We start from the raw sequence: 27922 nt of genomic DNA, 5'->3' as shown, positions 1-27922 counted from the left end.
GAGCACACTGCTGCAGGAAACTTAAACAGTTTCCAGTAACTTTAGTCTGGAAGTCACAGAAACACTCACATCAAGGTAAAGCTGGTTCTAGTTTAACAAAATGTTCTCACACCTAAATATGAGTTTGTATGCAGTTTCCAAAAGCTGCGACCAGAGGTGTATCCCTGGGCCCATCCCTGTGCAGGTGGGTTCACAGCTTCCTGACCAGCAGACCACAGGTGGTACGAGTGGGTCACCTCACCTCATCCTCCCTGACCCTCAACACTGGATCCCCCCCAGGGCTGTGTCCTCAGCCCTCTGCTGTACTCACTGTACACCCATGACTTCGAGGCCACGTCAGAGTCCAACGTCATCATCAAGTTTGCTGACGACACTGCTGTTGTGGGACTGATCTCCCACAATGAAGAGACAGCCTACAGGAGAGAGGTCTCCCGCCTGGAGAACTGGTGCCAGGAGAACCACCTCCTGCTCAACGTCAGCAAAACGAAGGAACTGATTGTGGACTTCAGCAGGAAGCAGCAGAGGGACTACAATCCACTTGTCATCGGTGGTGCTGAGGTGGAAAGAGTGGACACTTTCAAATACCTGGGAGTGACCATCTCACAGGACCTGTCCTGGACTCATCACATTAACATCACTGTGAAGAAGGCCAGACAGCGTCTCTACCTCCTCAGGCGGCTGAGAGACTTCAAGCTCCCACTCAAGGTGCTCAGGAACTTTTACACCTGCACCATTGAGAGCATCATGCGTGGGAGCATCACCACCTGGATGGGAAACTGCACTAAGCAGGACTTCATGGATATAAAAAGGGTGGTTCATTGAGCTGAACGGACCATCAGAACCACCCTCCCCAACCTGCAGGACATTTACACCAAGCAGTGCAGGCTGAGGGCCATGAAGATCCTAAAACAGCCCAGCCACCCTGGACACTCTCCTGCTCCCATCAGGCCGGCGTTACCGCTGCCTGAGGACTAAGACTGAAAGGTTGAAGAAGAGTTTTTACCCACAAGCCATCCGTCTGCTCAACTCTGAGCCCTAACTGGACTATTATTGCACAATGTAAATATTATAATATTCTATAATTCCATGTAAGTGTGTATAGTGTATAGTATATAGTGTATAGTGTGAATTACTTATTTTTATTTTTATTCTTCTTATTTATATGTGTGTGTATATATGGTTGCAGGTACAAAATACATTTCACTGTGCATTGTACTGTGTATAACTGCGCATGTGACAAATAAACACTATCTATCTATCTATCTACATCTGTGTGTTTGTCTGAGCGCACTGATGTGCATTTGCTCACTATGTTGTCGCTTGTTTCTAAGGCTATGTAGCCACATGATCAGATATTAGACTATTAATATGTCATCAAGTCATCTATCTCCCAACTTCATCTCTGCCTATATAACCACTGTTATCATACAGTACATATTTCTCACACTTCTTTGCGCTCTCTGGGTCTCTCCTCTCTTTTCTCTCTGCTGTGACAGAATAACACGCAAATTAGTAATAAAATGTTTAAGGGTCAATGTCATAGCCACAGGTTATTGTACATTTCTTGTCCAAAACATGTTCCTGCAAATATTTCACGTTAAAAACCTTGTTAAGACATGCAATGTCTGTCCACTGAAACTCTAGCTGTCGAATAAGTCACTATTAGAAGAATGATAAACCCAAACTTTTACAGTTTTAGCTTATGAAAAAAGAAAATATTTTTCTGCCTGACCATTTTGTAATTTTTTTTGTTGCTCTCTTGCATGAAATAAACTTTATTTAAAATATTTTTCCCCAGCATTTGATTTTTTTTTTATTTGTGCCATTTCTAACTTTTGACCACTTTGTTTATGTTATTCATGGCATGGATGAGCTTCCATACCGCCTCCTCCTTAACTCCCACCTGGGTTAAAAAAAAAAAAAAAGAAAAGAAAAAACGACTAATGGTCACGCGAAAACCGCATCACGCACGCTTCATCCATGCACCAATAGGAAGATTGGAAAAACATTATTAGCTTTACTTAGCTTTGCAATGCAGCTAAAATATAAAAATATGTAATGCAAGTGCTAATTCTAGCTTTAGTAGAGGCCGACCAGTAAACTTTTAGATTATTATTTTTTTTAAGTAAATTGATTTTGACGTGTAAAAGTTGCGGTTATGACGCGCAGTGCTCTAAATTAAGGGATTACTTTTGCATACAGGCTGAGAGCGTAGGCTGATCGCGGTGGGATGGGCTGTGAGCTGTTCAAGATGGCGGCGCCCTGTGGAGTGCAGCTACTCTAACAGGTAAACAGGTCCGATTTTTTAACGTCTTGCCTGTTTTTCTTACTGCGAATCTCAACAAACATGTTACGTTCTGGTGAACGCGAGTAGTTTTGCTTGTTTTTTGGCTGATTTAATGCGGCTGACAGGCAGAGGGAATTCTCCGCCGAGTGTGGGTCGCTGCTCCCAGCTAACGTTAGCTCTCAGCGGTGGGACTGACTTGTTTTTGGGAAGACCAGTGATGGGTATATGTTCACGCTTTAAACGTTTCATCCTGATTTTATCTGGATTTTATTGAGGGGTTTTTAAGCAGTGCTCGGTTTGCCACAGAAGGGGTGCCTACATAGTTTTATAATCGGATAAAGTCAACCCAACCCTGCCCATTGTTCTCTCCGAGTTGTTTACGACAGGCAGCAGCCACTGGTCAGTCCACATACAGCGAGGAGCTCTGCTGTTTTTCAGCCCCAGATCTCGGCCTGTCCGGGCTGTGTACGACTCTCCTCATCCACGCCACTATTTATTCTGTCATCACGGCTTCTGTGTATTTTTTGTCTTTTTACGCTTCGTTATGCATCCCTTTTGCTGCTTTCTGCAGTGTCTCATTCACAACCAGCAAATTACCAGAATTCACCTCAGCAGCTTTTTCATATTGTCATGCCAATCATTAATATCCTTTTGTTTTTCGTTGGCTTGTCAATGTCCGTCCTCTTTTCCATCACTCCAGAGACGAAATGGGTCACTAGTTTCACAGCTTGACCCCCTCAACCTCTCTGCCACCATGTCGCCATGTCTCGTTTCTACCTGTCACATTGCCTAAGCTGTTAACACGCCGGCACTAGTAGCTGTGCCTTTGCAATATATATAAAAATCCCAACATAACACATTGCCTGAAGAGATGTTTACATATGACACTTTTACTTATTTAGAATATTCATTTTTTGTTCATCTGTGATATTTATTTTGATTTTTAAGCCACCCTAACAACTTGATCATAATAAATGGGCCGAGACTGGTTTCACATTTCAAAAAAATGTTATACCATGTATGACCTAGCCTGCAATCTTCCTGTGCATGCTTAAATTAAATCCTCATTAGTTGTGAAGCCCTGAACTTATCAAGAATCTACCCTGAAATGTCCAGCTCAGTTAAGAGGACATTTGACAGTCTTTATCCTGCCGGCTTTGTGGTACAAAGTCTGTGTGATATCCAGTGGTGCTAGTAATTGTCTGGTAAACTTACATGAGGCAAGTGGATGTCATGTGTTCAGCCTCACATGTACACTACCCAGACAGCACCCCTTGCCTAACCCAACACAGACTATAATAAAGTACACAGCAGTGAGACTGAATCAGAAGAGCTACAAGGAAGACATCCAGACCTCATTCTTACATTATCAGGAGTTCATGTCTAAGAACAAGTGTGCATAATATGCTTTAAATGTGTACTCTCATCTGTTCATTCATTTTGAGCTTACAACATGCGGAGACCTGCTGCTTTTATTTTAACTGTGATTATTCAATTAATTAGTGCCTGACAAAATTAATTGCATCTATAGTAATTAATCATTTTCTTAATCATAATCTTGCAACCTTTCCTTGGACTCTTGCAAACTGCGACAGACATTTTAGCTGTTTTCAGATGTTTTATAGACTTAAAAAAAAATCAGTAAGAAAATTAATACAATGGGGCGAAAACAAGTAGGCATAAGTGGGCTGGTTTGTTTGTCAAACAAAAGAAGCAGTTTTAGGTTGTTACTGAATTCTGGGAAAAATTAATGGGAATTTTTCCCTTTTCCGATCATTAGATAACGCAGTAATGGAATATCTGTTGTATGCTTGTTCAGTCTAGTAAACCTCTGCAGCCTGTATCTGATTTAAAAATGTATTCAAATGGGCCGAGCAGGCCGTTTTGCCTTCTTTATCACTGTGCTTTTAAATATTCATGCAGGAGAATAGAAGGCTGCTGCTAACAGCTCGCGCATGGCCAAATATAATTTTCAGTGTGTACATGGAAGCGCTCGGACTGCATAAAGGTTCTTTGTTTGCTCTTGAGCATTCCCAAGCTGCCTGAGATCACACTGAGGCTAACTCATGTTTACACCACTGACCTGTCCCTGCAAGATTCTTTTATTTCCACACCCCGACTCTCAACCCCGTGACTCAGCAGTTAATTGATAAAAGAAGACAACTGGGCTGTGACTTTTGTCTGTGAGTCAACAAACGGGAACATGTGCGAACACTTATCGTCTCATTTTAATTTGTTTTGAATATGAGCGTCCCAGAGCGACTGATTTTTGTCACGTTTCCTTCCAGAGGGGCAGTGACACATGACTTCAGTGGAAATACACTGGATGTTGCTTCATTTCTTTTCTGCAGATTAGCTCCTGTTATCTTTGTTTTTGTAGCATGTGACTCCACAGTGAAAGATTCAATATTTTGCAGTGATAGTTTACTCCCTGTGAGCTATTAAAACAAAAACAAGGAGGGGGAAAAAAAACAAAAAAAAAACCACAACCAGCAGTGGATAAACTGAGTCCCATCATCTTCTAACTTGTTAGGGGATGTGGTTTAAGAGCTGAAATTAGATCTCTGGTGCTGATTCATTACTCCTTTTGGGGAAGGAGCTGCTGGGTGCAGACACCCCGAAGATAATGGCCTGCCTATCAGGATTATTAACGCCTGTTTCTCAGATGGAGATTTGCAAGGATCCTCTGGCCTCCTTTTATTTCGAATGGCTGACTCAGCGTCTAGCCTAAACGTATCACAGACAACAAACAGTCTTATCTCCTAAAATGGTAAACACATTAGGCCCTGGTGTTTTTTTTTTTTTTTTTTTATAAAAGTACATTCATACTTATACATACTGTATAATTACTATATAATGTATTTCTTGAATGAGCTTCTCATTCAGGGCTCGGATAGTAAACAGGAAGGATTTGAATGGATTCTCCTTAAGGTCAGATTAGAAGCAGGTCACATAGTTGGATCCATCAACACGGCTTAATCCGCTCCAAGTCCGTTCTCTGAACTTTTCTTTATTTGTCCTGCAGTGTGTTTGGTGAGCAAGGCGGTTTAGGTCTGTTTATGTCAATAAAACTGCGTGTGGTTCAGGACTTTGATGGAAAATTGGTTATAGCTTGCTGAGCCTGTGCTTCCCTGAGGAAAAGATTTAATTTTCTGCCTTCAAAAACAAAATGCATAGGCTTGTTCCACATTTTTGGCCTGTCACTGTAGGAAAAGCACGTCAAACTGTCATGACTTAGTCGAATGTTTGATTAATAGTGACAGCTCTGCTTTCTCTGCTATGACAAAGTCAGAATGTCTGCTGGAGGAAACGGTCCATTCTTATTAAAAAATCATTTGCATTTTGTATTAAATGTCATACTTATTTTAATATCGGCATCATAAATAACCTGCTTGATAAAATGGTCTTAACCCGGCGCCATTTCTCTGAGTTTTCAGCCGTATCTTATGGTCTTATAGGTGTTTAGTTTGTTTATATGTAGCAGTTTTCTTTACTTGAAACATTGGTAAATTCATGCTATCAAACTGTTATCACACACTCAAATCAAGCCTATTAATTTCTCCAGTTGTTTTGTACAATAGATTACTGAATGGGGATCTGTTATGCTCATTTACAGCCTTGTACTTTAATTCTTGGACTCTGCTAGAGTAGGTTTTCATGATGATGATGTTCAGATCATTCCTTATTCACTACATAGTGGCTTTGGTGCAGCCGCTCGGCCTTCATCCTCATTAACTAATTTATTCTTGCCTTTGTTGCCCTTGCAAACAGTGGCTCCCTGACAGCGGTGTTAAAAATGTGGCTGTTGGCTATGCTTTGGTGTCCTTTCAAGTTGTTGCACACACCTTGATTTTTGTACCCTGGTGTGTATGGCTGGAGCACCAGGTTAGAGACACAAGTGTGTGAGCAGGTTAGTCCCCTTCCCCTCTTGTTGTTTCGGAGAAGACTGCAGTGAGTCCAGAATGCCTCAGGCTCGAATATAAACGGTTACTGGTCTGTGTTGACGTCACAGTTTGCACAAGCTCTGAGCAACATGTCACCTGTAACTACAGTTTTATATTCTTTCCCTTTAGGGACACCCTCCCTTTAAGCCAACTTTCATCTAACTGGCTGCTATTGTGTGAATGCATTGACACAACGGCAACTCCAGAGAGAGATGCAAGTCTGCTAAATGTTCCACTGTGCTCACCAGTTTGTTGGGTAATGGACAGGCATCATTCAGTCAGGGTTTTTCCCGCTTCCCGGGGAATCCTCTGCACCTTCCAGTGTTGTACTTTTTGATAACTTTGTTAGTTTGGCTTCATAAACTCAAGAGTAATATAACTGTTTCACAAATTATCAGAATAAGAGGAAAAATTGTTTTTACTTTATGTAGCACCCTTGAAAGTGTAATTTGTGTTTTTACATGGTTTTTGTGGGGTGAGACTGAGAGACTACTGTATGTCTTTATAACAGAGACATTTTCATTGTTTACAACTAGAAAGTGCATAGAAATATGGATGCAGTCATTCACGCGTAAATTTGACCTCACAGGAAATCAAGACACCTCCCTCTGATAGGATACGGATACCATGACAAAGCCATTATGTTACTTAAATCAGAGCCATTGTTTCTGAGTAGCTATCACAAAGGACAAGTCCCCTCATTAAGGGTAAAATTCTTTTTTCCCCCCATTTAGGAAAATTCCCTTCAGCACAGACCCTGTGTCCCACTAGAGTTGATATTGTCACGCAAGCAGTAATCCTAGATCAGAGCTCAAACTAATTCTTGGAAATGTTTCTGATTTCGTCTTGGTGCATTGTAGCGGTGCCTGGAGACTGTATTGGTGGGTGGGCCCCAGGAGTCCTCCAGGCAAGTGGGGACGGACGCCGTGAGAGAGACGCTGCCTCCACATCCAGCACTGCCATCGCCATGGCCAGGGAGCAGCCCAACGTGGGGGACCTCCTCCCACTCTTGGAGACCTCTGACCTCCACCAGCTAGAAGAGATCAGAGGCCTTATCAACGAGCAGCTCAGCACTGGTAGGACACTTGACTTGTGTGTCGGCATGGTTTATTCTGGGCTCAGCTCTCTTTGGGCCTTTGAATGAGAAGTCAGTGTTTTGTCACACAGGGTGTGACCGCATGTGTGCATATTGTAAGAGCAAATAACTGAGCAGTATTCAGTTGCTGCTTCAGTGAGTTTTTCATCCTGTTAACAAACTCCAACTTCAGTGTCTTAAATTGCACCTGGCAGTGGTAATCCTTGTTCAGCTCTGCAGCCTTGGTGAGCTTGGCATAGAGGCGCTATAAACAGTTCTCCACTGGTTCTGGTCAAACTGGCCCTGCCGCTATTAGACCAGAACATGGATTTTCAATGCGAGCTGCAGTCCAAGAAGGTGGACATTGAGTTTGACTGTTTTGCGAGGCAGCTGAAGGAAACCTGCTCAGCCTGTCTGTAGGGAAATGGGAGACAGGATGCTAGCTGGTTAGCAGTGACTGAATTTTAAAAATAAGAGACGATTATGCAATTGCTCAAGTAGCAGTTAATCTTTTCAGATGGATAAAATAATACATCACAAAATATACTTGGAATCAGTTTATATATCTTGGCAGCCCACTTAAGTAAAATCTGTGTGTGGGAACCACTGAACTTTGATAGGTGTGACCAGTGTGTGAAGACTTCACCTGATTCTTTAAATAATGCCTGCTTTACCATCTGGTTTAACTTACCCCAAATATCTTCCCATTGCACTGTTATTTAAAATCTCCTTCCTGTTTTCCTTGAAGAACGTGGGTCCATGCTGCTAAATGCGCTGGTGGACTACTATTTGGAAACCAACTCCGCCCAGGCTGTGCATATCCTCTCGTCTGTCAGAGAGCCACATGATAAGGTGAGAAAAGCTCAGATGAATTTATGTGCAGTTTATTGTAGTTTAACTGTGACGTGGCACTTTTCAGGGTAGAAACCCAACTTCATGAAAAGCACTACTGATAGAAACATTAGACCTTGTATGTATTGACTGATCATTATGGCCTTTTATAAAGTTAGTTTTAAACATGTTTAAAAAGAAGAATAGCTGTCTCTGCTGAATACTGATGGTGTTAGCTACCCTAACCCAGCTTTCGTTCCCTCACAGCACCTTCTAGATAAGATGAATGACTGTATGACCAAACAGGCCTGCCGGCTGCCCACCCTCACTCTGCTCGGCCATGTAGTCCGCAAGCAGCCGTCCTGGATCCACAAGCTTGCTCGATACCCTCTGCTGCTCTCACTGCTCAAATGCCTAAAGGTAACGACCCAAATGTGACTCGATGAGCAAAGAAACCTTCTTGTCAAGGCACTGAGTAGTGTGTGTGTGGATGGATGTGGATCAGAGGTTTTTCATCCATCTGCTTTTAGATGATAGTTAATTTTGCATAGTGCGCGGCTGCCATTTAAAAGGTTTTAGCAGCAGATAAAAAAATGTTTCTGCTTTTTAGGCAGTTATTTATCTGGATGTTCATTTACACATCTTTGAGCTGTTAATAGCAAATATTTGTTAACTGTCTGCATTCAGAAGTCATTAGAGACACAAGTCTGGTTTGCACAGGATGGATAAATTGTTAAAACAAAAATTGCCCCACAGAGTTGAGGGGCTGTGCCAGAATTCAGTGTGTTTTTTATACTTTGGTTTGCATTATTTTAACAACTACAAAGCTTTCCCCCTGTCATCAGCCTTAGCTCTACTAGTGCTAGTCAGAAGATTGTATGCTAATACATTAAGACTAAGATGATGAATGTGGTAAACTTTTATTTTTCCTGTTTAATGTATTTCTTTACCATAAACTTAAATACTTTTGCCCTGGTATCATGGCAGACGGATACAGATGTAGTTGTGCTCATAACTGGAGTGCTAGTGCTGATCACTCTGCTGCCCATGATCCCTCAAGCTGGGAAACAACACCTGTGGGAGTACTTTGACATCTTTGGCCGTTTGGCATCCTGGAACCTGAAGAATCCAGGTTGGAACTTCCTGTCATGTCTCAAAAATATTAGTAAAACATTTTCTGAAAGTTTTTGAGTTCATTTTGAAGAGTCGTCATCAGCTTGCTGACTTGATGCTTAAGAATTAAAACTTGTTCGTTGGTACAGGCTCATGGACGTTGTATTTGACTTTGCATAGTTTTCTGTAGGAGGTAAAAGGGTGTTTAAAACATGCAGGTTTTGTGCTGAGCAAGCTTATTTTTTTGGCCCTCTAACAATTTTTTTTCCTCACTTTCAGGCAATGTTTCAGAGGTTTACCTAATCCACCTGCACGCCAGCGTCTATTCCCTTTTCCACCGTCTCTATGGCATGTATCCTTGCAACTTTGTGTCCTACCTACGTTCCCATTACAGCATGAAGGAGAACATGGAAACCTTTGAGGAAATAGTTAAGGTGAGTATTGCTTCTGCTGCAGTGCTTAGTTGCTCTTCATTAGCGTTGGTAGCAAAATGATGATGGATATTAAATTTGTCTCCAACCTTCAGCCGATGCTTGAACACGTTCGTATTCATCCAGAATTAGTGACAGGAACCAAGGATCATGAGCTTGACCCCACCAGGTAAGTCAAATTAAATTTTATTTCTTTATTTTTGTGCGTCTGCTGCAGGACTTTGTCTAATAAATGCTCTGCTTTTCTGTAGATGGAAAAAGTATGAAATCCATGATATCGTCATCGAATGTGCCAAAGTGTCTCTAGATCCCAAGGAGGCCTCCTGCGAGGAGGGCTATTCCACCATGCCTGAGAACTTTTATCCCCAAATCCACCTGCGACCACTGGACTGCACTTCCAGCCCCTACACAGACCTCCACAGCAGCTATGGTCAGTTATGCATGTGAAACTCCAATATTGATAACAATATTAGAGTGAAAATCTGAGTACACACGAGCTAGTACATTTATTTCCAATAAGGATAATCATACTATTTTAAAAATGAAATCATCTCTAAAGAAAAAGCTATACAAGAGGCATTACCTGTTGCATTTTCATGTTTTTCCTTTTACATAGCTGCTGCAAATCAACCAAAAGTTTAGATTGCGTTAATGAGTGTTAAACATGATTGGTGTGCATCACAGCCCAGGTTAGGATACAGTAGTAGTTTATTGATTTAAGTTTTTAGCATGCTTGTCTTTTCTGCTAGAATTTCTACAACTAGTTACCTTTCAGGGGCCACAAAATCATGCCTGATTGAACTGTTAATAATTTGCAGTAATATTGGCAGGAAAAATGCACATTAATCATCAATAAAAAGGATTGCTTAGACCCCTAATAGGTATTTTTGGTATTACATGTTCACTTTTCTGTTTTAAAGAACACTAAACAGAGGAGACAGATTTCAAGTTGTGGGCTGCATCCATTTGTGGTTTGTTCTTACTATTTATCTTCTTGACAACAGGAAGCACTTCTTCAACCCCATTCTCGACTCCACGGCAGCCGCTGCCCCCACCCCTGTCCTTGCCCCCCTTCTCAGGGACACAATCCTCATACCGCAGCCCGCAGACCTCCAGACGGCAGGTAGGCTCATCCATAATTTGATCAAAACGTGTCATAATGGTTGGTTTAGGACGCAGGCTTTGTCAGTAATTGATGATCAGAGGGTAATGCCGGAGCACATTGTTGTTAGGCTTCTGCTTGCTGCTGGCTGTTGTACACAGGGTCATGTTTACACTCATATAGCACCTGTCAGAGTTAGGTGGTAGTTTGTCCCCAAAGGCCTACAAATGGCTTCAGAAGAGCAATAACTATCCTCCATGTTTTTGAAAAATGTAGAGGAAAAAGTGAGTTTTTTGAGGCCTTAAAATCAGCAGGCGGTAGGGTCAAGCTCATGCCCCCATGCCCCCATGGTCATCCTGCCACCACTCTGTAAGGACTACCAGGACTTTGTTGCCGGGGAGATGCTGTCTCTTCTTTTTAATTATTGGGCCAGCTGTACGGGGGAGGAGTCTGGGTGTTTTTCTGCCCCCTGGGGTGTGTTTGAGAATTTTCCTCTCCCAGGATCATGACAGACAGACAATCTGGAAAATGTATGAGATCCACCATTTTACACGTGGCTTGCTCCACCCATATCCACCCGCTCCACAGCCACTGCTGATTAAATTAATAATTTTTTATCATTCAGTGAAGTTACCATCTGACAGTAAATTAATTCTTACAATGCAACAACAGAATGAAAAAGTTTATCAAACTATTTCATCCTAATTTTTTGAGAAGGTCAGCTTGGGTATCCAGGGTGCTGGACAGTTTGAAAGAGACTAATGTGTGGTTACATGATGATGGCCTATACATCACAATTATGGTTAATTCATTCACATTTGGCAAGGAATGATCTAATCTACTTGAATCTGTAATTTTGTTAACTGAGTTATAATAGTTTAATGTGTACAGAACAATATATTTCCCAAAATTTGTTACCTTACAGTGCGACTCTCATCCATGTTGTGATATTTTTTTTCCCCCCTCATCTCTCTTCTTTGCAGAACTCCTGTGAACTCAACTCCTCCTGCAGTGGGAAAGACCCTCTGTGGAGCCCCTCCTCTTTGTGTGGCATGACTACACCCCCTTCCTCAAGGGGCATGTCGCCTAATTTGGAGCTCTCCCACAGTGCCTCACATCTTCCCACCCGCTTCCACTGCACATCAGGTACCTCATTCTAAATCACACTGTACTGTTTTCTAACGTGACGTCCTGCAGCGTCTTTTCTGATGACTGCTGATTGTTTTTGATTTGAGCAGGAGGAAAAGGAACGCCTGCCTCCAGCACTCCAGCCACTTCTTCACCACCTCCCACCTTATCAGATGACTTTCCCATAATCTCCTTACCAGCCAACACAGTCCAGTCCAGTCCACCAAGAAAAGTATGCTCTCGCCACACCCTTCTGAAAGTGTGTCCTTTTAAAATGCAGATTTAAAAATCTTACCAGCCTTTTTCCCAGCATGATAAAATTGCAAAAGGACAAAGACAGTGGGCAGAGTGCGATTATTCTTCACAGTATTTTGTCTTTCTTTTCTTTTATTAATCACTTAAATAAGGATCTGAAATCTAAACAGAAAAAATGACAAGAGGCAAAATGATTTGCATAATCTTGTTTAATAATGAAAAATAAAGAACTTTATATCTTTAAAATGTACAAAGAATTACACAAGAAATGGAGAACACAATCTGTAATACATCTCGTGATGAGACTGTTAACTGTGTCTGACTTTCAGGATCGGAGACACGGGGAGAGCACAAAGCCCACCCTGGTGAGACAAGACCAAGTAAAAGAACTGGAGAAGAGTTCAGAAGTGGCCGCGAGCAAAGGTTAGACATGATGTGTGTCATTGCTGTCATTTATTATCATTTATGTTAATGTAGTCTTCGCAGGTTTTGCTTTACTGTTTGTATTTTTTTTCCTCAATATATTTTTTGACACCATGTGCAAACACATTTCTCATTGGTCAGATGCAGGGGCTGCAGAGAACATCTCCATGACTCTGACAGAGCTTTCAGTTTTCATGAAGAAACAGGAGATGGAGCTTCAGCTGAGAACAGAAAAGGAAAAGGAGAAGGAAGAGGGTGAGTTTGTAGCTTGCAGAAATGCATTCATTCCCATTGTGAGCAAATACAGGCCATAACAGCTATAAGCCATAGGTCAACCAAAGAAGGTCTAATCTAGCCCAAAAGATTAAAAACATAAAAAAAAAAATGGATGCCATATCTGAGAACAGTGAGTTAGTAGGATAATCTGTTTTAATTAAATCAACATTTTAATTATATAAACAGATTCCCCTGGTAAGTCTCAGCTCATGAACTAAATATCCAGGATGCCAACACATCCTTGTTTATATTGCCTGTGTTCAGCTTCCTCTGCATAGTTACTGGTTTAAATCCCTCTTGAGCCACTTGTACTAAAAATAAATGCATCTACAGTGCTGCAAACACGACTTTAACAAAACCATCTGCCAAATGGCACAAGCTCTGTTTCTAAAGCTACCTGCTTAGACTAAAACATTTATTTCTACTTAAATTAAAAAAAAAAAAAACACTCTCATGGCATAGCTGTTATTGGGCACTTGTTTTGTGATTTCAGAAATATTTAAGTAGACACTGACATTCAGAATATACATGCAGGTTTAACTCCATCACAATCCTCCATATGTTGTTTCTACTGCAGCTGCCATCACAGAGGAGCTATGGAAGCTCACTGAAGAAAAGCTGGATCTGTCGGGCATCAGGGGCTTTGACTCCCCTTTCTATCACACCACTGAGACCCTGACTGGCTGTCAGACACAAGACAAGACCCGCTCCAGCACGCAGCCTGGAGGCCCCGTCCGGGACACGCACCATGCTGTATCAACACCAGATAAATCAGAGAACACTGCAAGTAGCAGCACTGTTGGCAGTGAAAGAGGAGGGGGAGCAGGAGGAGAAAGGAATTCTGCTCTCGGCCTGGATCAGTCTTGTTCCTTTCACACGTGTTTCACTCCTATTGATCACCACCTGCACCGAAGCCCCTCTGCCCCGGATGATGAAGTGACCAAGTTTGGGATGTTCTCCCCGAGTCCGTGCAACAAGACGCCAGCCCCGGTGCCCTATGAGTCATTTTTTGACCTAGCTCTGCCGAGGGCAGCTTCACTCTTTGTTCACCAAAAGACATCAGAGGCGGTGCACAAGGCCACCGTGGAGAGATTGTTGCAGCGGGAGGAGGGGTTGGAGGATGGAGAGGAGGAAGGGGTAGTGTCTGCTTCACCACTGGAGGTGCTGGATCGCCTTGTTCAGCAGGGAAGTGACGCCCATGACAAAGTTCTCAAGAGGTGAGAGACTCGACTTCAAGTCTGTATCATTTTGTTTTAGACTCATAACTACAGTGGGTGTGTTTTGGGGTCTGAACCACGATTATAATAGCTTTGGATTTTAAATTATAGTTTAGTTTTTTTATTTCATTTGATGCTTAGTTATAGTATTAGTTTTCATTTTTTCATGCTTTGTTAGATGCAAGATTCAAGGTGCAACAAATGTATCTGTGCATCCTCCCGCTTCCTTTGTATTAACTAGCCAGCAGTTTTTTTTTTTTTTTTTTTTTTTTTTTGTGAAAACAGTTCAGTTTGGTTGTCACCTTTTTGCATGGCTGCGATGCTGGTTCTCTGTCGGAGCTGATCGGAGATGCTAGCTTGGTTAGATACTCACTAATTAGACTTCTGCGCTGGTCTTTTTGGGGCCAAGGCATGCAACCTACTGGCATTTATTCTTGTGTAAGCTGCATTATGTGTGTTAATTACCTTGTGGTTGTGTGCCGGTGTTTCATATGCGGTGCCAGCCGACAGAAACAAAAAATGCTGGGACTTTTTCCCTTCCTTCATCCTCACTCTTTGTGGTCATTTTTTTTTTCCCCTCACTTTGTTTATTCCTTCATGTCCATTCAGTTTCAGCAGTCTCCCTCCAGGAATTTGACATTTGTGAGTCCTTATAGTGATGCTTTGAATATTATTCTCACTGATAAATTTTAAAAAATGCAGCGAAAAGTAGCCCCAGTGCACCCAGTGGAGACACAGGTGCTACAGCTTCTCCTCACTCCACACCTCTTTGTGCGCACTTAGTGGTTTATTTCTCAACTCTGAGTGATCCTGCAGATTTTGATTGCAGTTCTTCTATAGGCTGTCCTATTAGTAGCACATTTGGATAGACTAGAGAAGGTGTCCGGTATTTTGATAGGATTAATGGTTTCTTTTTCCTCTTTTCTGTGCATGCAGTTGAGCTGCAATGATTGATCACCCAGAGACCAGAATCAGTCTTGACCCAGCCTTGGATATATGTTAGAAAGGTTATTACACATTGTGGCAAAGCAGAGCACAATAAATGCATGCAATAAAGCAGCATACTTTATCAATATTAACATACAATCTTGATGTGCCAAAGAGTGATTTCACAAGACAAAAATGTAATGGGCAGTGATTGTATCTGGTGTCCTCACTATGCTTATACACACAGTAGTCAGTAATCTACCAGTTCAGCTCCTTGTTTTTGTAGCTCTGCCAACTTGTGTATAGACTTGGTCGTTTCTGAAGTCTTCTCCCCTTTTTTGAGGTGAAATAAATTTAAAGTGACTGTATTTCAGCATTTCTTAGCTCCAACTACTACAGGACCTGCTCGGCTCTTTCCAGTATTTAAACTGATTTTAAAGTCATAAAATGTCTTATTTAGTTGTGAGAGATCTTTCTACATATGAAACATATACTAGTAAGTGGCATTATTTTATTATTACAGCCTTTTTAGAAGAGGAGAAATCAGAATTAGAAAGTGGCAATTGGAAGTGTAAGTAGAAAGGAGACATGGGTCCAATTGTTGTTTTTGTTTTTTTTGAGGCGATTTCTAGATGGGTTGAAAAAATCTTTAAACTTAGGAAAATCCAATTAAGGCAGCTGAGTCCCATATAAAGTACACATTGCTTGGAGAAAATAAGGTGCCATTGGAGTGTGTCATCTCAACTGTTACCTCCTCAGTGCGTTGTGAACCACAGACTGGATACACTGGGCAGAATGAAACCCCCACAGTGATAAAAGTATTCAGTAGAGGTTTTGTGGGTCCTGCACATGAATGACAACAATTGTTTTCCTAAATCAGGACATGTAAAGACATTTAATTGTGACAAACAGCGTGCATTGATCGTGTACTATTGTTCTACTGTGGAAATTAGATAAATCTTTCTTTGTTTTGGTGATTAAAAAAAACAAAACATCATAAAATTAATTTTTGAAAAGCATGCTGGAACATCATTCAATGTTCAGTGTTTTAAGTACATAAGGATCCCACTGCCAGCTAGCATCGAGGTGTGCACAGACATGAGATACATGTCAGAAAATGTTAGATACCTGGAGTCTGTATCTTCAGTTCTAGTTTTATTTGTACAGAAAAGCTCTGTGTCACTCTTGATTTCTTGGAGTGAGTGCAATACAAATTCTAACCTGGTGCCGTTTCAGAGAAAATTCAAGTTAGCAAATGGCCAGTGTGTTAGTATAAACATAAATTTCCTACAAAAGCTACAAAAACAAGTGTTTATGATGTCAAATATAGTTCTTAGAACGAAAACAACAATCTGTGTATTTCTAATATAAAATAACACATGTAGAGGAGTATGCTGCTGTGGTTTAGGTGGTCGCCCTTTGACTGATTTGTTTGTAAGACACATGTTGTTCACACTGAAGAAACTCAGGAGTGTGTTTTGATGTGCTGTTCAGTGTCTGGAGCCTTTCTTGGGCTGTTTCCAGTCTATTACTGCAGTTCCAAAGGAAAACACCCAGTTCAGAACAAGTATGATATTGTTCAAAATCCAACCCCAACCCCCCCCCACTCACTCACTCACTCACACGCGCACACACACACGTGCACACAGTTGGCTGGTCCTCAGAGCCAATAATACAACAGCACAAACAGTGTCAGCAAAGCCAGCACTGGGCCCAGATCAGTCGGACTGCGCTCATTTTTAGTCGCTCGCCATTGCCACATTTAAATGACTATCTGTGGTAGACACGGGCAGATGGAGAGAATGAAGTTAGCCCACATATCAAAACAGAGAGAGCATAATCTCAATATTAAGTATGTGAAGAGTGAAACATTCTTTAATAAATTTAGTCTGTTTGTGATACTTTTGAAGAACTTCAAGTTCATTTGAATTGCTTTCTTCAACAAGTGTTGCCACAAGATATTAAGCTCTGGGAAATGGGGGTTAAGAAAAGGTCATGACTGGTGTCCAAGCAAAGTCACAGTGACAAGTCTCTGGGAAGTTACTGCTCCTGGCAAAGGGGCTGTAGAATCTGTAGTCTTTAAACTGTGCTAACTTCTGCTTTTCAGTGACTACAGGGTTTTCTTTCCTGCAGCAGTGGATTGATTGAAGCACAAAAAGGGCAAAATATTTAAGAGAAAAATAGAACAAACAGATCATGTTACTGACCTTTTGCCTTAACACACATTAGATTTATTTTATTTTTTTAACCCCCCCATAAACAGTTTTGATATAGCGTGATATTTAGTGAACTCTAGACTCTGCTCGGTAGATCTTGTTACTGTTACAAAGCCAAGCTAACTGTTATTTCTTGCTTCCAGGATAAACTAGCTGCCTGCTGGCAGTACTACACATAGAAAGAAAGCATGTTGTCTAAAATATTGTTTCCGTTTGAAGGTTTTAGGCCAGGACATATCTTGACATACACTATATGGACAAAATCATTTGGTCATACAGCTTAATCACTGAATTGAGGTGTTTCATTATGTCCCATTGCCACAGGTGTATTTATAATTAAGTACCCAGCCATCCAGTATGCCTTTACAAAAATCTGTGAAAGAATGGGTTGTAATAAAGAGTTTGCTGAATAAGAGCATGGTACTGTAATAGAATGCCACCATTTAATAATGATATTCCACAGTCAGCTGTAAGCAGTGGAAGTGTTCAGGAGCCACAGCAACTCAGCCACAAAGTGGCAAACCACACAAAGTTACAGAGCAGGGTTGTTGTGTGTTGAGGCACATAGTGTGTAAAAGTCGCCAACGTTCTGCCGACTCAACGTCAGAGTTCCAACCTTCCTCTGTCATTAACATCAGCACAAAAACTGTGTACGGGGAGCTTCATACCATGGGTTTCCATGGCTGAGCAGCTACATGCAAGCTTTAAATCACCAAGTACTCTGCCAAGCATCAGATGGGGAGGCGTAAAGCAGGCAGCCACTGGACTCTGGAACAGTGGAAACCTGTTTTGTGGAGTAAAGAATTACACTTCTCTATCTGGCAGCCTGCCTGACTGCATGGTGCTGGTTGTAAAGTTTGGTGGAGGAGGGATAATGCTATGAGTTTTTTTTTGTTTTTGTTTTTTTTGTGGAGGTCGCCTCTTAGTCCCAATGAAGGGAAATCTTAAAGCTTTTCAGCTTACCAAGACATTTTTCTATAATTCTATGCTTCTGAGAAAAATTCAGGGATGGTCCTGAAAGCTACATAAAAGCTCCTGCAGGTTCCTCAAAACTATTGTCCATATATTGTTTTGTAAATGGAAGAAACCCAGCCTTTAAACTGTGCTAACCTTTGCTTTTCAGTGACTACAGGGTTTTCTTTCCTGCAGCAGTGGATTGATTGAAGCACAAAAAGGACAGTTTGTTATATTTTTCTCTTAAATAAACAGATCACGTTACTGACCTGTTGCCTTTTTTTTTTTTTTTTTTTTTTTTAATTCTCTCCTTTAACAGATTACCTTTGCCAAGTAAATCAGCTGACTGGACACACTTTGGAGGTAAATCCTTCACATCATTCAGAATAGCATTGTACACTGATGAAAGAACCCATTATTATCACTGCAGATGGAGCAATATATAAATAATACACATGACTAAGCTTTGCCACAAGTTCTAAGATGTCTGCAGCATTTTAAAATTATACCAAACTGGACAGAAAACGCAATCAGAACTATCAAACGTTCCCTCAGTCATGCAGAACCTGTTCAGTTCAGAGTTTCATGTTAACATGTTTTCTCTGCTTTTTATGCCAAAGCATAAGAAACTAATTTTCGCCAGCTGCAGTTCACAAAAAGGAAAAATGAATAAAACTCTATGCCAGTCTATAATTACAACTCTGGAATTTAATAATCTCCCCTGGATGACTGATAGGAGTCATGTCTTTTCAATTGCATCAAAAACAAAACCTCCACTCTTCACTTGTGGCTGATGGGCATGGAGCCCTTGGATGACTGTTAAGGTCCTCTGTCAGTCTCTCCAGCATATATTTACTAAATAAGTCTCTCACTCTTTGATAAGCAAAATACTGTATTCAGAGTTATGCAGACCAGTTCCCAGTTCTTTTCCCCCGTACATTATTTTAAATGCATGTATAATGTAAATAACTGATAAAATAACACCTTAAAGTTAGGAATGTTTTTATTTTTTTAATCTTCAGGTGGCTTCACATCAGGAAAGTTGCTGATTAAAAATGTCAGGTTGATGTTTAATCAGAAACACTTTGTTGTCCTGCAGTTAATGACATCAGGTTATTCATCGAGCTGCCGAGCAGACCAAAAGTACCGGTCGCTTTTGCATGTTTAATTGTTAAATACAGGACTCAATAAAAATGTCTTAAACTTAAGTGGCAGATGTAGGAATCCCTAAATAATTTCTTTAAATTCAAAATTTGCATTAAATTTTACATATTTTGCCAAGGGTTTAGGACAAAAATGAGCCACAAAACAAGACGTTAGACACAAAGAAACCAAGTATCCTGCAGACTGTTGCATTGTAGTGCTTGAAGTTTTTCCATTGAAGGTTCGACTTTTTCTAAACAAACATCATCACACATTTGAATACTTCTTTGTGCTGCATGCACACTTTTTTTTTTTTTTTTTAAAAACTACTGGGGGGAAAAATAACTAGGTTCTATACATGTATATCATGTATGATGATACCCAACTTAACAGAAGTCTATTTATCTTCCTGTTATGGCCAAAATATAACCTCACTTTAATGCTGTGCAGTAACACCTTCACAACTGACTACAATCTCAGCAATAGATATAAAGTAAAATCATTATTTTTCTAAAGATGTCTGCAAAATCTAAAATGGTCTGAGCTTATTATGTGGAATTTATGGCAGAGCGGATGCCCCTGGCTGCATTAGATTGCACACGTTCTTTTTAAAGTGTTCATTGGATGCATGTTGAGTCAGAAAGCTCTCTTTTTTTTTTTTTTTGCAAAATGTCTTGACCACCACAGGATTTTGAGCATTTCATGATTGAAAGTTTGATCATGATTGAAACAAATGCAAAAAGAACAAAATTAGGATTTTTTTTTTTCTTAAACAGCACACCTGAAATTACTTTAGGGGGTGTGTTCTTTTAATTTACTGTTCTGTAGTTAGAAAAAAACATCACTTATCAATTGATATATAATTTTACACCTAAACTCTACCTTAAAGCCTTAGTGAAATTAAACCTCACTATTTATAGACACAGTTTTCATTGCATTACCTTTGCTCCTCTTCTGTTTCACACTCTAATAATAATGAACTCCATTAATTAGTTTTGTGTGTGTTAATTACATTATTATTACCTGTGCTTCCTCAGGCTCAGCGCCGCTGGATGAGCTTCACACGCTGCGCAGCCAGCTGCTCCTGCTGCACAACCAGCTGTTGTACGAGCGCTACAAGAGGGAGCAACACGCCGTCCGCAACCGACGCCTCCTTCGGCGCATCATCAATGCCACTGCACTGGAGGAGCAGAACAACGCCATGGCAAGTTTGCATGTGCTCATTATCACAGATTGAACCCTTTCAAATACCATATTCAAAATGTACAAAGGTTTATACACTGGGAGTGCGCTGGTTCAATTCTTCTGTTCAGTTTATTGTTGTTCCGCATGAAAATAAAGGGACAAAACTCATCTGAGGTATTCAGTGATCATTGAAGCAGTCAGGCATTTCATGATACCAGCTGTCTAATCAGCTGAGTGTCATCTACAGCACATAGTAATGAAACTGCAGCTGAGGTTTTGTTTGCAGACAGATTAATTTCCAACAAGTAATGGTTACAAAGAAGTCACAAAGCCTGTTTTGCCTACAGTAATCAAATGTAAACAAAGGAGATTCGCATATGTGTAGCAATCAACCAAAGTGATGACTTTTTGTTAATTATTTAAAAATGTTTCACTCAGTTTCTGGTTTAAAAACTTTTGTACTTTGTGTGTGTGTGTGTGTGTGTGTAGAAGGACCAGCTGAACCTGCAGAGTGTGGACATCCTGTCTCTAAGGGAGAGCCTGCAGGTGGAGCAGCAGCGATACAGGCAGCTGTGGGAGGACCGGGAGACGGTGGTGACCAGGCTGCACAGTCAGATCAGACAGCTGCAGCAGGGCCGAGACGACTACTACACCAAGAACCAGGAGCTCCAGGTACACACATACAGTCACGCTTATATAATAATTCTCCAAGGTTTGTATATAGTATAACTGATATGAGACCTAACTCATTTTTATCAAAATTGATGCTGTGTGTCCAGAGCAAGCTGCAGGAGTATCAGAAAAACATGGATGAACTGGAGGCAGAGCTTCAAAGGGCCAACAACAAAGTGTGTCACACTGGTCACCTCCTCAACCAGATGACTGTCAAGGTAAAGAAATACCCGAGCCATATGGTAACAGGAGATCATTTAAAACCTGTCAGACTTTTGTTGGTGAGCAAAGATTGGGTTGTAAGGGCAAAATAGTTTTCAGCACTCTGTGGGCATGTGCCAGAGTTCAGGGAGTTAAAAAGTGGATGCTCACCTTTAGGCAGCAGGACTCTCTGTTGGCAGAGAGACAAATTCTCAGTGCACAAACATGGGACGGTCGACAACAACAAGCATGCTTCTCATTGGTGTCCTGACCTGATTGAAAACTGTAGATTCTTTTACTGAAAAACTGCTGTTTGGTCTCTGAGCAGCTGCACTCACCTCAGGTTATTGACATAAAAGTCGGGTCAGTCTGACACAGAAGTGGTTAGCTTTCTGCGCCAGTTCCAAGGCAGTGGTGAAATCACAAATGCTTAAATGCACGTGGTGAGAATGTGACTTCTAATGGGCAATCTAAAAACAGCAGCCAGGCTAGAAGCTGCTGCATGTGTGCAAGGAGACCACCTTGAAGTGGAGATGGGGGGAAAACTAAAATCAGATAATCTTTTTTGCTTTCTTCTGCTGAGCCTTTAAGACTTTTTTTTTTTTGTTATGGGTAGGGCTCATCCAATGGCCTATGCAGGTGATTGGGTTGTTTTGAAGTCAAGCTGCCAACAAGCCTCTGCTGGATCAATGTAGAGGTCTGTGTTGACTTGTTGGTCTAACATTAAGACAAGATCTGATATCCTCGTGTCATGTCTATCATATTCTGTGTCAGGGCAAGTGTTTAATTTCAGAGACCAACATGTCTTTGCTAACAAAGCTATATGACCGCTATTGAGACATCACTAACTGCCTTACACAAGGTTGTGTTTTTACTGAAAATTTAACCATTTCTGTGTGCTTGCTTCTCCTTTTCTAAATGAAAGGACAGGGCAGGACCACGAGCGGGCTTACAGGCAGCTGGGTCAGATTTGGGGTGCGCCAACAAAACATGCCCCCGTCCTCGCGTGCCACCTCTCTGTAGGCTGCAGACTGTCCCAGGGCTCTGTTGCCTTGGAGATGTTGTCTCACCCTCTTTATTTTTGGGTCAGCGACGCAGGGGGTCTGAGTGTTTTTGTGCCTCATGGGGTTTGTCTGAAGTCTGTTTCCCTCCTCTGACCCAGACTGAACCGAAATCCTGACGAGCAGGGAGGCATTTATTCATTTCGGATCAGACAGCATTTCCACACAGTCGTGCGAAAGTCCTTATTCATGATATTCAGGCTAAATATAAGTTGGCGTTCTTTTTTAGCAACAGCTTACAAAAAGATGTCATGCTTTAATGTGTAAAATCTGTTTCTGTGAAGAGCTTCTGGCAACAGAAGCAACGAAGAGGGCGAAAGCAGAGGCAAAAGACACCTCTGCATAATCTGAATTATTCTTTAAATTTCTCACTCATTAGGCACTAATCTGTTAGCCGTCCAGATATTTCTTAGGGTGATTTCACAGAGTGGCCATAAAGTGTAAGGCATTTAGACAAAGTTAAATTCTTTTGGGTTTCTTTCTTACAAAAATAGCTCCTTTAAAATAACGTGTATGCTGAAATATTCTGCTGCACCTTGCTGGATCATTAATGACCGCTTCTGTCATGCTTAATGCAGATCTTTTCTCAAATGCTTTCAGACAGGGTATTTGTAGCGTAATTGCTAATTTGCCCTCCATCATCATTGTTTGTCTCATTTGTCCTTCAGCTGAGCAACAGCGAGAGCACCCAGCAGCAGATGAGCTTCCTGAACAAGCAGCTGCTACTCCTTGGGGAGGCGCATAAGCTGTCCATGCAGGAATTACAGCATGCAGACGCCAATAACACAAAGGTACTGTGGAAGAAAGTTCATGTGTGTCTGTAGAGAACAGCAGAGATGACGTACTGAAGTGAAAATGGACTCTAATTGGGTTTGTTGGGTGTGAAACAGAACTCTCCCAGTGAAGCATTTTCAGCTTTGCTACAACATGAACTCTGGTAGATAAAGTCACAGGCAGGCAGCTAATCATAATGCTTTGAAATAAAAACACAACTGTGCCCATATAACATTTGATAGGTTTAATTTGAAGATAACTTACCTTGTAGAATGCAACAGGTTTATAGTAAAGCTCCCCACAAATGTTAGTCTGTGTTTTGTTCACTTTTTCAAGCTTTTTTTTTTTTTTTAAATCCCAACATCCAGGAGACCCAGATGCTGCATGTATCTTACAGGAAGGAGGTGGAGACCCTAAGGCAGAGTCTGCTGGTTCAGGGGCAGAAACTGGAGGCAGCGCAGCAGAGAGTCGCCGAGCTGGAGACGCTTCTCTCCAAGAAGGAACACCTCATCGCTGAGCAAAAGAAGTTCCTCGAAGATGTAAAATGTCAAGCGAAGTGAGTAAAAGTTTCTCAGGGTTCAAACTAACAGAGAACTTAATGTAATTTCTTTTCTGTATAACTTAACACAGCACTTTGTGGGTTCACTACTTTCAAGTTATAGAGTAAGTAGGACATGAACTAGTTGTGGAAGTGTGCGAGATCACATTTTTCCTACAAACAAAACATTTGGCTTCCCTGAAAGAGAGAAGCAGAAACTGAACTAAAGCATTTTCAACCATTTTTTTTTTTTTTTAAGTTTCTTTTACTCAAGTATATAAATTCAATTTCTGTTCATTAACGGACCAAAAATAAGAGGAAGATAAATACACTTCTGTTAAGTTGGGTAACACAGATTCACTGTATGTAGACGAATTGAGCTTATACACTATGTTGCCAAAAGTATTCACTCACCCATCCAAATCATTGAATTCAGGTGTTCCAGTCACTTCCATGGCCACAGGTGTATAAAATCAAGACCTAGTCATGCAGACTGCTTCTACAAACATTTGTGAAAGAATGGCTCGCTCTCAGGAGCTCAGTGAATTCCAGTGTGGTACCGTGATAGGATGTCACCTGTGCCACAAGTCCAGTCGGGAAATTTCCTCACTGCTAAATATTTCCCAGCCAACTGTTAGTGATATTATAACAAAGTGGAAGCGATTGAGAATGACAGCAACGCAGCCACAAAGTGGTAGGCCACCAACTTTCTGCAGAGTCAGTCACTACAGACCTCCAAACTTCATGTGTCCTTCAGATTAGCTCAAGAGCAGTGCATAAAGAGCTGCATGGAATGGGTTTCCTTGGCAGAAAAGCTGCATCCAAGCTCCACATTGCCAAGCAGAATGCAGATACAGTGGTGTAAAGAATGCTGTCACTGGAGCAGTGGTAATCTGATAGGCAAATCTGGTTTTGGTGGATGTCAGGAGAACGGTACTTGTCCGACTGCATTGTGCCAAGTGTAAAGTTTGGTGGAGGGGTTATTGTGTTGTGGGGTTATTTTTTTAGGAGTTGGCTCGGCCCCTTAGTTCCACATCACATCACATGTTTCCTGTTCCCATATTCTCTCTCCCTCTTTGTCTTTTCCACCTCAAACCCGCCTCCTCTCCCTTTCTTTTCAGGGCTGAACTGCAGGCTTCAGACAGCAGGTATCAGGCTCAGAGGAGAATCACTCAGCTGCTGCAGACTGAACTCCTGCAGCTCTACAGCAGAGTAGAGATGGAGGCTCCAGCCAGCACCACCTCCAGCTCACCACCAGATGGCAGCGATGACCCACACATGCTTTGTGACTCCAGGTGAGACTTTGGTTATGATGGTGTTAAGGTTTCTCAATCACAGATCATAAGGATGACAAATACTCAGCTCAGTTTGTGTGTGTGTGTGTGTGTGTGTGTGTGTGTGTGAATGGTGGGTTAAAAAGGTACTTAGGCATAGAAAAAAGCATTTTTATGAACATTTTTATGGCTTGTAGTAAAACAGCAGTTTGCATGCTCAAATTGAGTAGAAAGGCTCTATAGAAGTACCAGTCCATGGACTTATTTTTCACTGATCATAAAATCGCTGACATGTCATTATTTTCTTTTGACTTTAGTGTCCAGCTGCTGCACTCTGAAATATTATTTTTTTTCCCTCGACAGTGGCATGGTGCCAGATGGACCAAGTAACATTCACACCAACGAGGAGGCGGACCGCAGACCACCACATGACTCCCCTCGTGGCAACAACAGCACTTTATCTTCAGGGCAGCCAAAGGCGAGCAATTCTTCCAAGTCAATGGCCAACTCCATCAACGGCAGTCAGGAACTGGTCCCACCCCTGCTTGTGGAGCCCTCGCTGCCCTGCACTCACGCCAGCCCACTCGCTCCCCTGCCCACCTCAGACACACCACTCACCGTGGGCTCCTATCCCAGTGCCAAGAGCTTCCTGGGCATGAGGGCACGTGAGCTGTTCCGCAACAAGAGCGAGAGCCAGTGCGACGAGGACCAGCCGCCACCACGCCTTGCTGGCCTTGCCCATGGCCTGAAGACTGAGCTGTGCGTGGAGATGGCCAGCCTAAGTTATATTGCCCCAGTCGGCCCTGCACCTTCACCCAGCCTGACCCCTTCCCCTGCTACTCCTCTCACTGTGCCCACCAAGGAGCCCGCCTCTGAGTCCAAGCAGCAGGCATCCAGCCAGGAAAGTCCTTGCAGAAAGGCAGGGGCAGGGCCCAGTGGCGGGAGGAGTCAGGGGGGGTCAAGTCGCCCCCGGCAGCAGCAGCTTAAGATCATGGACTATAATGAAACGCATCACGAGCACAGTTAGGGACACAGAACTGAGCCGGGATGAAGGGAGACTGAAATTTAATGATGGAGAAGAGCTACAAATCGACAAGAGTAACATGTCAGCGACTCTTTGGAATTCAGTGTTATTTGTCCCATTCCCTAAGTGTCCGTCTGGGTGGACAACAGGATTTCTACTCCCCCCCCCCGTATAATGCTTTATTCCCCTGAAGAATTTTGATAATCTGACACATGCAAAGTCACCATGTTACCAGTGAGCATGCTACACTTATGAATTTGGACAGAAGACAAAGGTGCTGAAAGGTGCACTGACAGGAAGTTGATAGTGATAAAGAATCATGATCTTACCTACGCACAGCACCATGACGTTCATGTTTAGAGTCAGTTCATCTAAATTGGAGCTACTTTCTATTGAGAGAGTTTATTAAAATACTTAAAAGCTGTGAAAATTCCACTCTTCACACTTGCATTGGCTGAGAACGTAGAATTCAAACGGTCTGGCATTTCAAAACTTGAATTAATAAATCATAAACTCTCTTTTTGTCATGAGTGAGAGAGCCTGAATTTTAGGTGAACTGGCATCTTACTCACATTTTTTTCTTTTATCAATTTAAAAGGCGGCAATTCAAATAAGACAATTTATTTATATTTTTTTGTCAGTTTAATCACATTTCAAATTGATCTTAAGTTGACTGAGTTTATGTTCGGTTTGTTCTAGTGACACTTTGGACCCTCACTTTATTGTTCTTGGGCTTAATCTGAACATTTCCTCACAAACTTTTAAAGTTTTGTCAAAGGGAAATTTGGTTTTGTTTCCAAATGTTAAAGTGTCGGCGATGCAGTCATTCTGATTCGTGTTTCCGCAAATAAGGAAAGTGAGTGAGATTTAGAAGCTGGTAACATTTTTAAGCATTTTTATAAATTCAATGTTTTCTACTTTTTTTTTTTTTTTTTTTTTTAAATACTTTTTGGGTACATATTCTATATTTGAATCTGACCAGGCAAGTTGCACAAGCCCAAGCGATAAAAATCATGATATTCAATTTAAGACCATTATTTTGAAAGTGCCAAGCAATACATTTGCATTCTAGCTGACCTCAGGCATCTCCAAACACAAATTGTTCACTCAGCTGGACAACAGACATGTCCTATCCGATGGGCTTTTCCTTTCTGCAGGTCTGATAAACACGGAGTTACCTGTTCTCCTTTGGAAGCATTAGAAGTAAACTCCTGCTGTGGAAGTCCGTCTAAATCCTGTTGTCCACCGGGAACTCCTGCTGTTTTTTCCTTCTGCCTCGCTATCTAAAGCATGTTCAACAATCCACTTTAAATGCCAACCGTAGTATCTACAGCAAACCAAGACAGAGGGTACAATCAGCACAAACTGAAGAAACCAGGACTCTAAACAGGAGCTGGAGAATCTGGGACAAAATGGCAAAAAAGGAAGTTCGTAAAGCAGTGGCTTGTGTTTAACTGTGAACAATAAAGATCATCAATGTTTTGCACTACAGTTCTGAGTTTTCCTTGTTTTTTTTGGGTTTTTTTTTTTTTTGTTGGATGTTACTTTCAACTCTTGAATTTCTTTTAGTTTTTTGACAGTTGTTGATATTAATTTAGGAAGTGACCTCAAGTAGCTCCTCCTCAGTTGAGCTACTTGAAATTTTGAATTGGGTATCAAAATTTCGACTTACTCAGAGTAAGTTAAAAAGAGAAATCAAATTAAATCAAAATTAAATTAAGCTCTGCCTAGCACCTTTTTTTAAAAATTTAATTTAATTTTTAATTTTCTTTTTCCAGTGGCAGAAACGAGCCTCCATAAATGGCAGTTAAAAAAAAAGAAAAAAAAAGCTTTTGAAGATGATAACATTGCTAGGATAAGATTAGCTTACT

At 41.4% G+C, this 27922-nt stretch overlaps 1 protein-coding gene across 2 annotated transcripts; it reads left to right on the top strand.

The window, feature by feature from the left end:
- Positions 1-2217: 2217 nt before the first annotated feature.
- tsc1b (TSC complex subunit 1b) lies at positions 2218-27542 on the top strand. Of its 2 annotated transcripts, none has more exons than XM_030742986.1 (22): positions 2218-2287; positions 7092-7307; positions 8055-8158; positions 8405-8557; positions 9125-9269; positions 9530-9684; positions 9777-9850; positions 9933-10111; positions 10686-10804; positions 11767-11929; positions 12022-12143; positions 12496-12589; positions 12731-12844; positions 13443-14082; positions 18499-18542; positions 20360-20526; positions 20997-21179; positions 21287-21397; positions 23110-23232; positions 23584-23771; positions 24875-25048; positions 25391-27542. In XM_030742986.1, the coding sequence occupies exons 2-22, from the start codon at positions 7199-7201 to the stop codon at positions 26052-26054; spliced, it is 3825 nt and encodes a 1274-aa protein (XP_030598846.1). In that variant the 5' UTR covers positions 2218-2287; positions 7092-7198; the 3' UTR covers positions 26055-27542. The 2 variants fall into 2 exon arrangements, with proteins under 2 accessions (XP_030598846.1, XP_030598847.1); XM_030742987.1 differs by having other exon boundaries at positions 2280-2295.
- The last annotated feature ends 380 nt before the right edge of the window (positions 27543-27922 follow it).

This window comes from Archocentrus centrarchus, chromosome 12, assembly GCF_007364275.1.
Source record: "Archocentrus centrarchus isolate MPI-CPG fArcCen1 chromosome 12, fArcCen1, whole genome shotgun sequence".
In the NCBI taxonomy this organism is placed as follows: Eukaryota; Metazoa; Chordata; class Actinopteri; order Cichliformes; family Cichlidae; genus Archocentrus; species Archocentrus centrarchus.
This window is presented reverse-complemented; position numbering and strand designations above follow the sequence as displayed.

Excerpts from the sequence above, each read along its gene's own strand:
- tsc1b (XM_030742986.1), top strand. The coding sequence starts at position 7,199 with ATGGCCAGGGAGCAGCCCAACGTGGGGGACCTCCTCCCACTCTTGGAG. Across the intron at positions 8,558-9,124 it reads CACTGCTCAAATGCCTAAAG|ACGGATACAGATGTAGTTGT; the intron begins GTAACGACCCAA and ends GTATCATGGCAG. Across the intron at positions 10,112-10,685 it reads AGACCTCCACAGCAGCTATG|GAAGCACTTCTTCAACCCCA; the intron begins GTCAGTTATGCA and ends TCTTGACAACAG.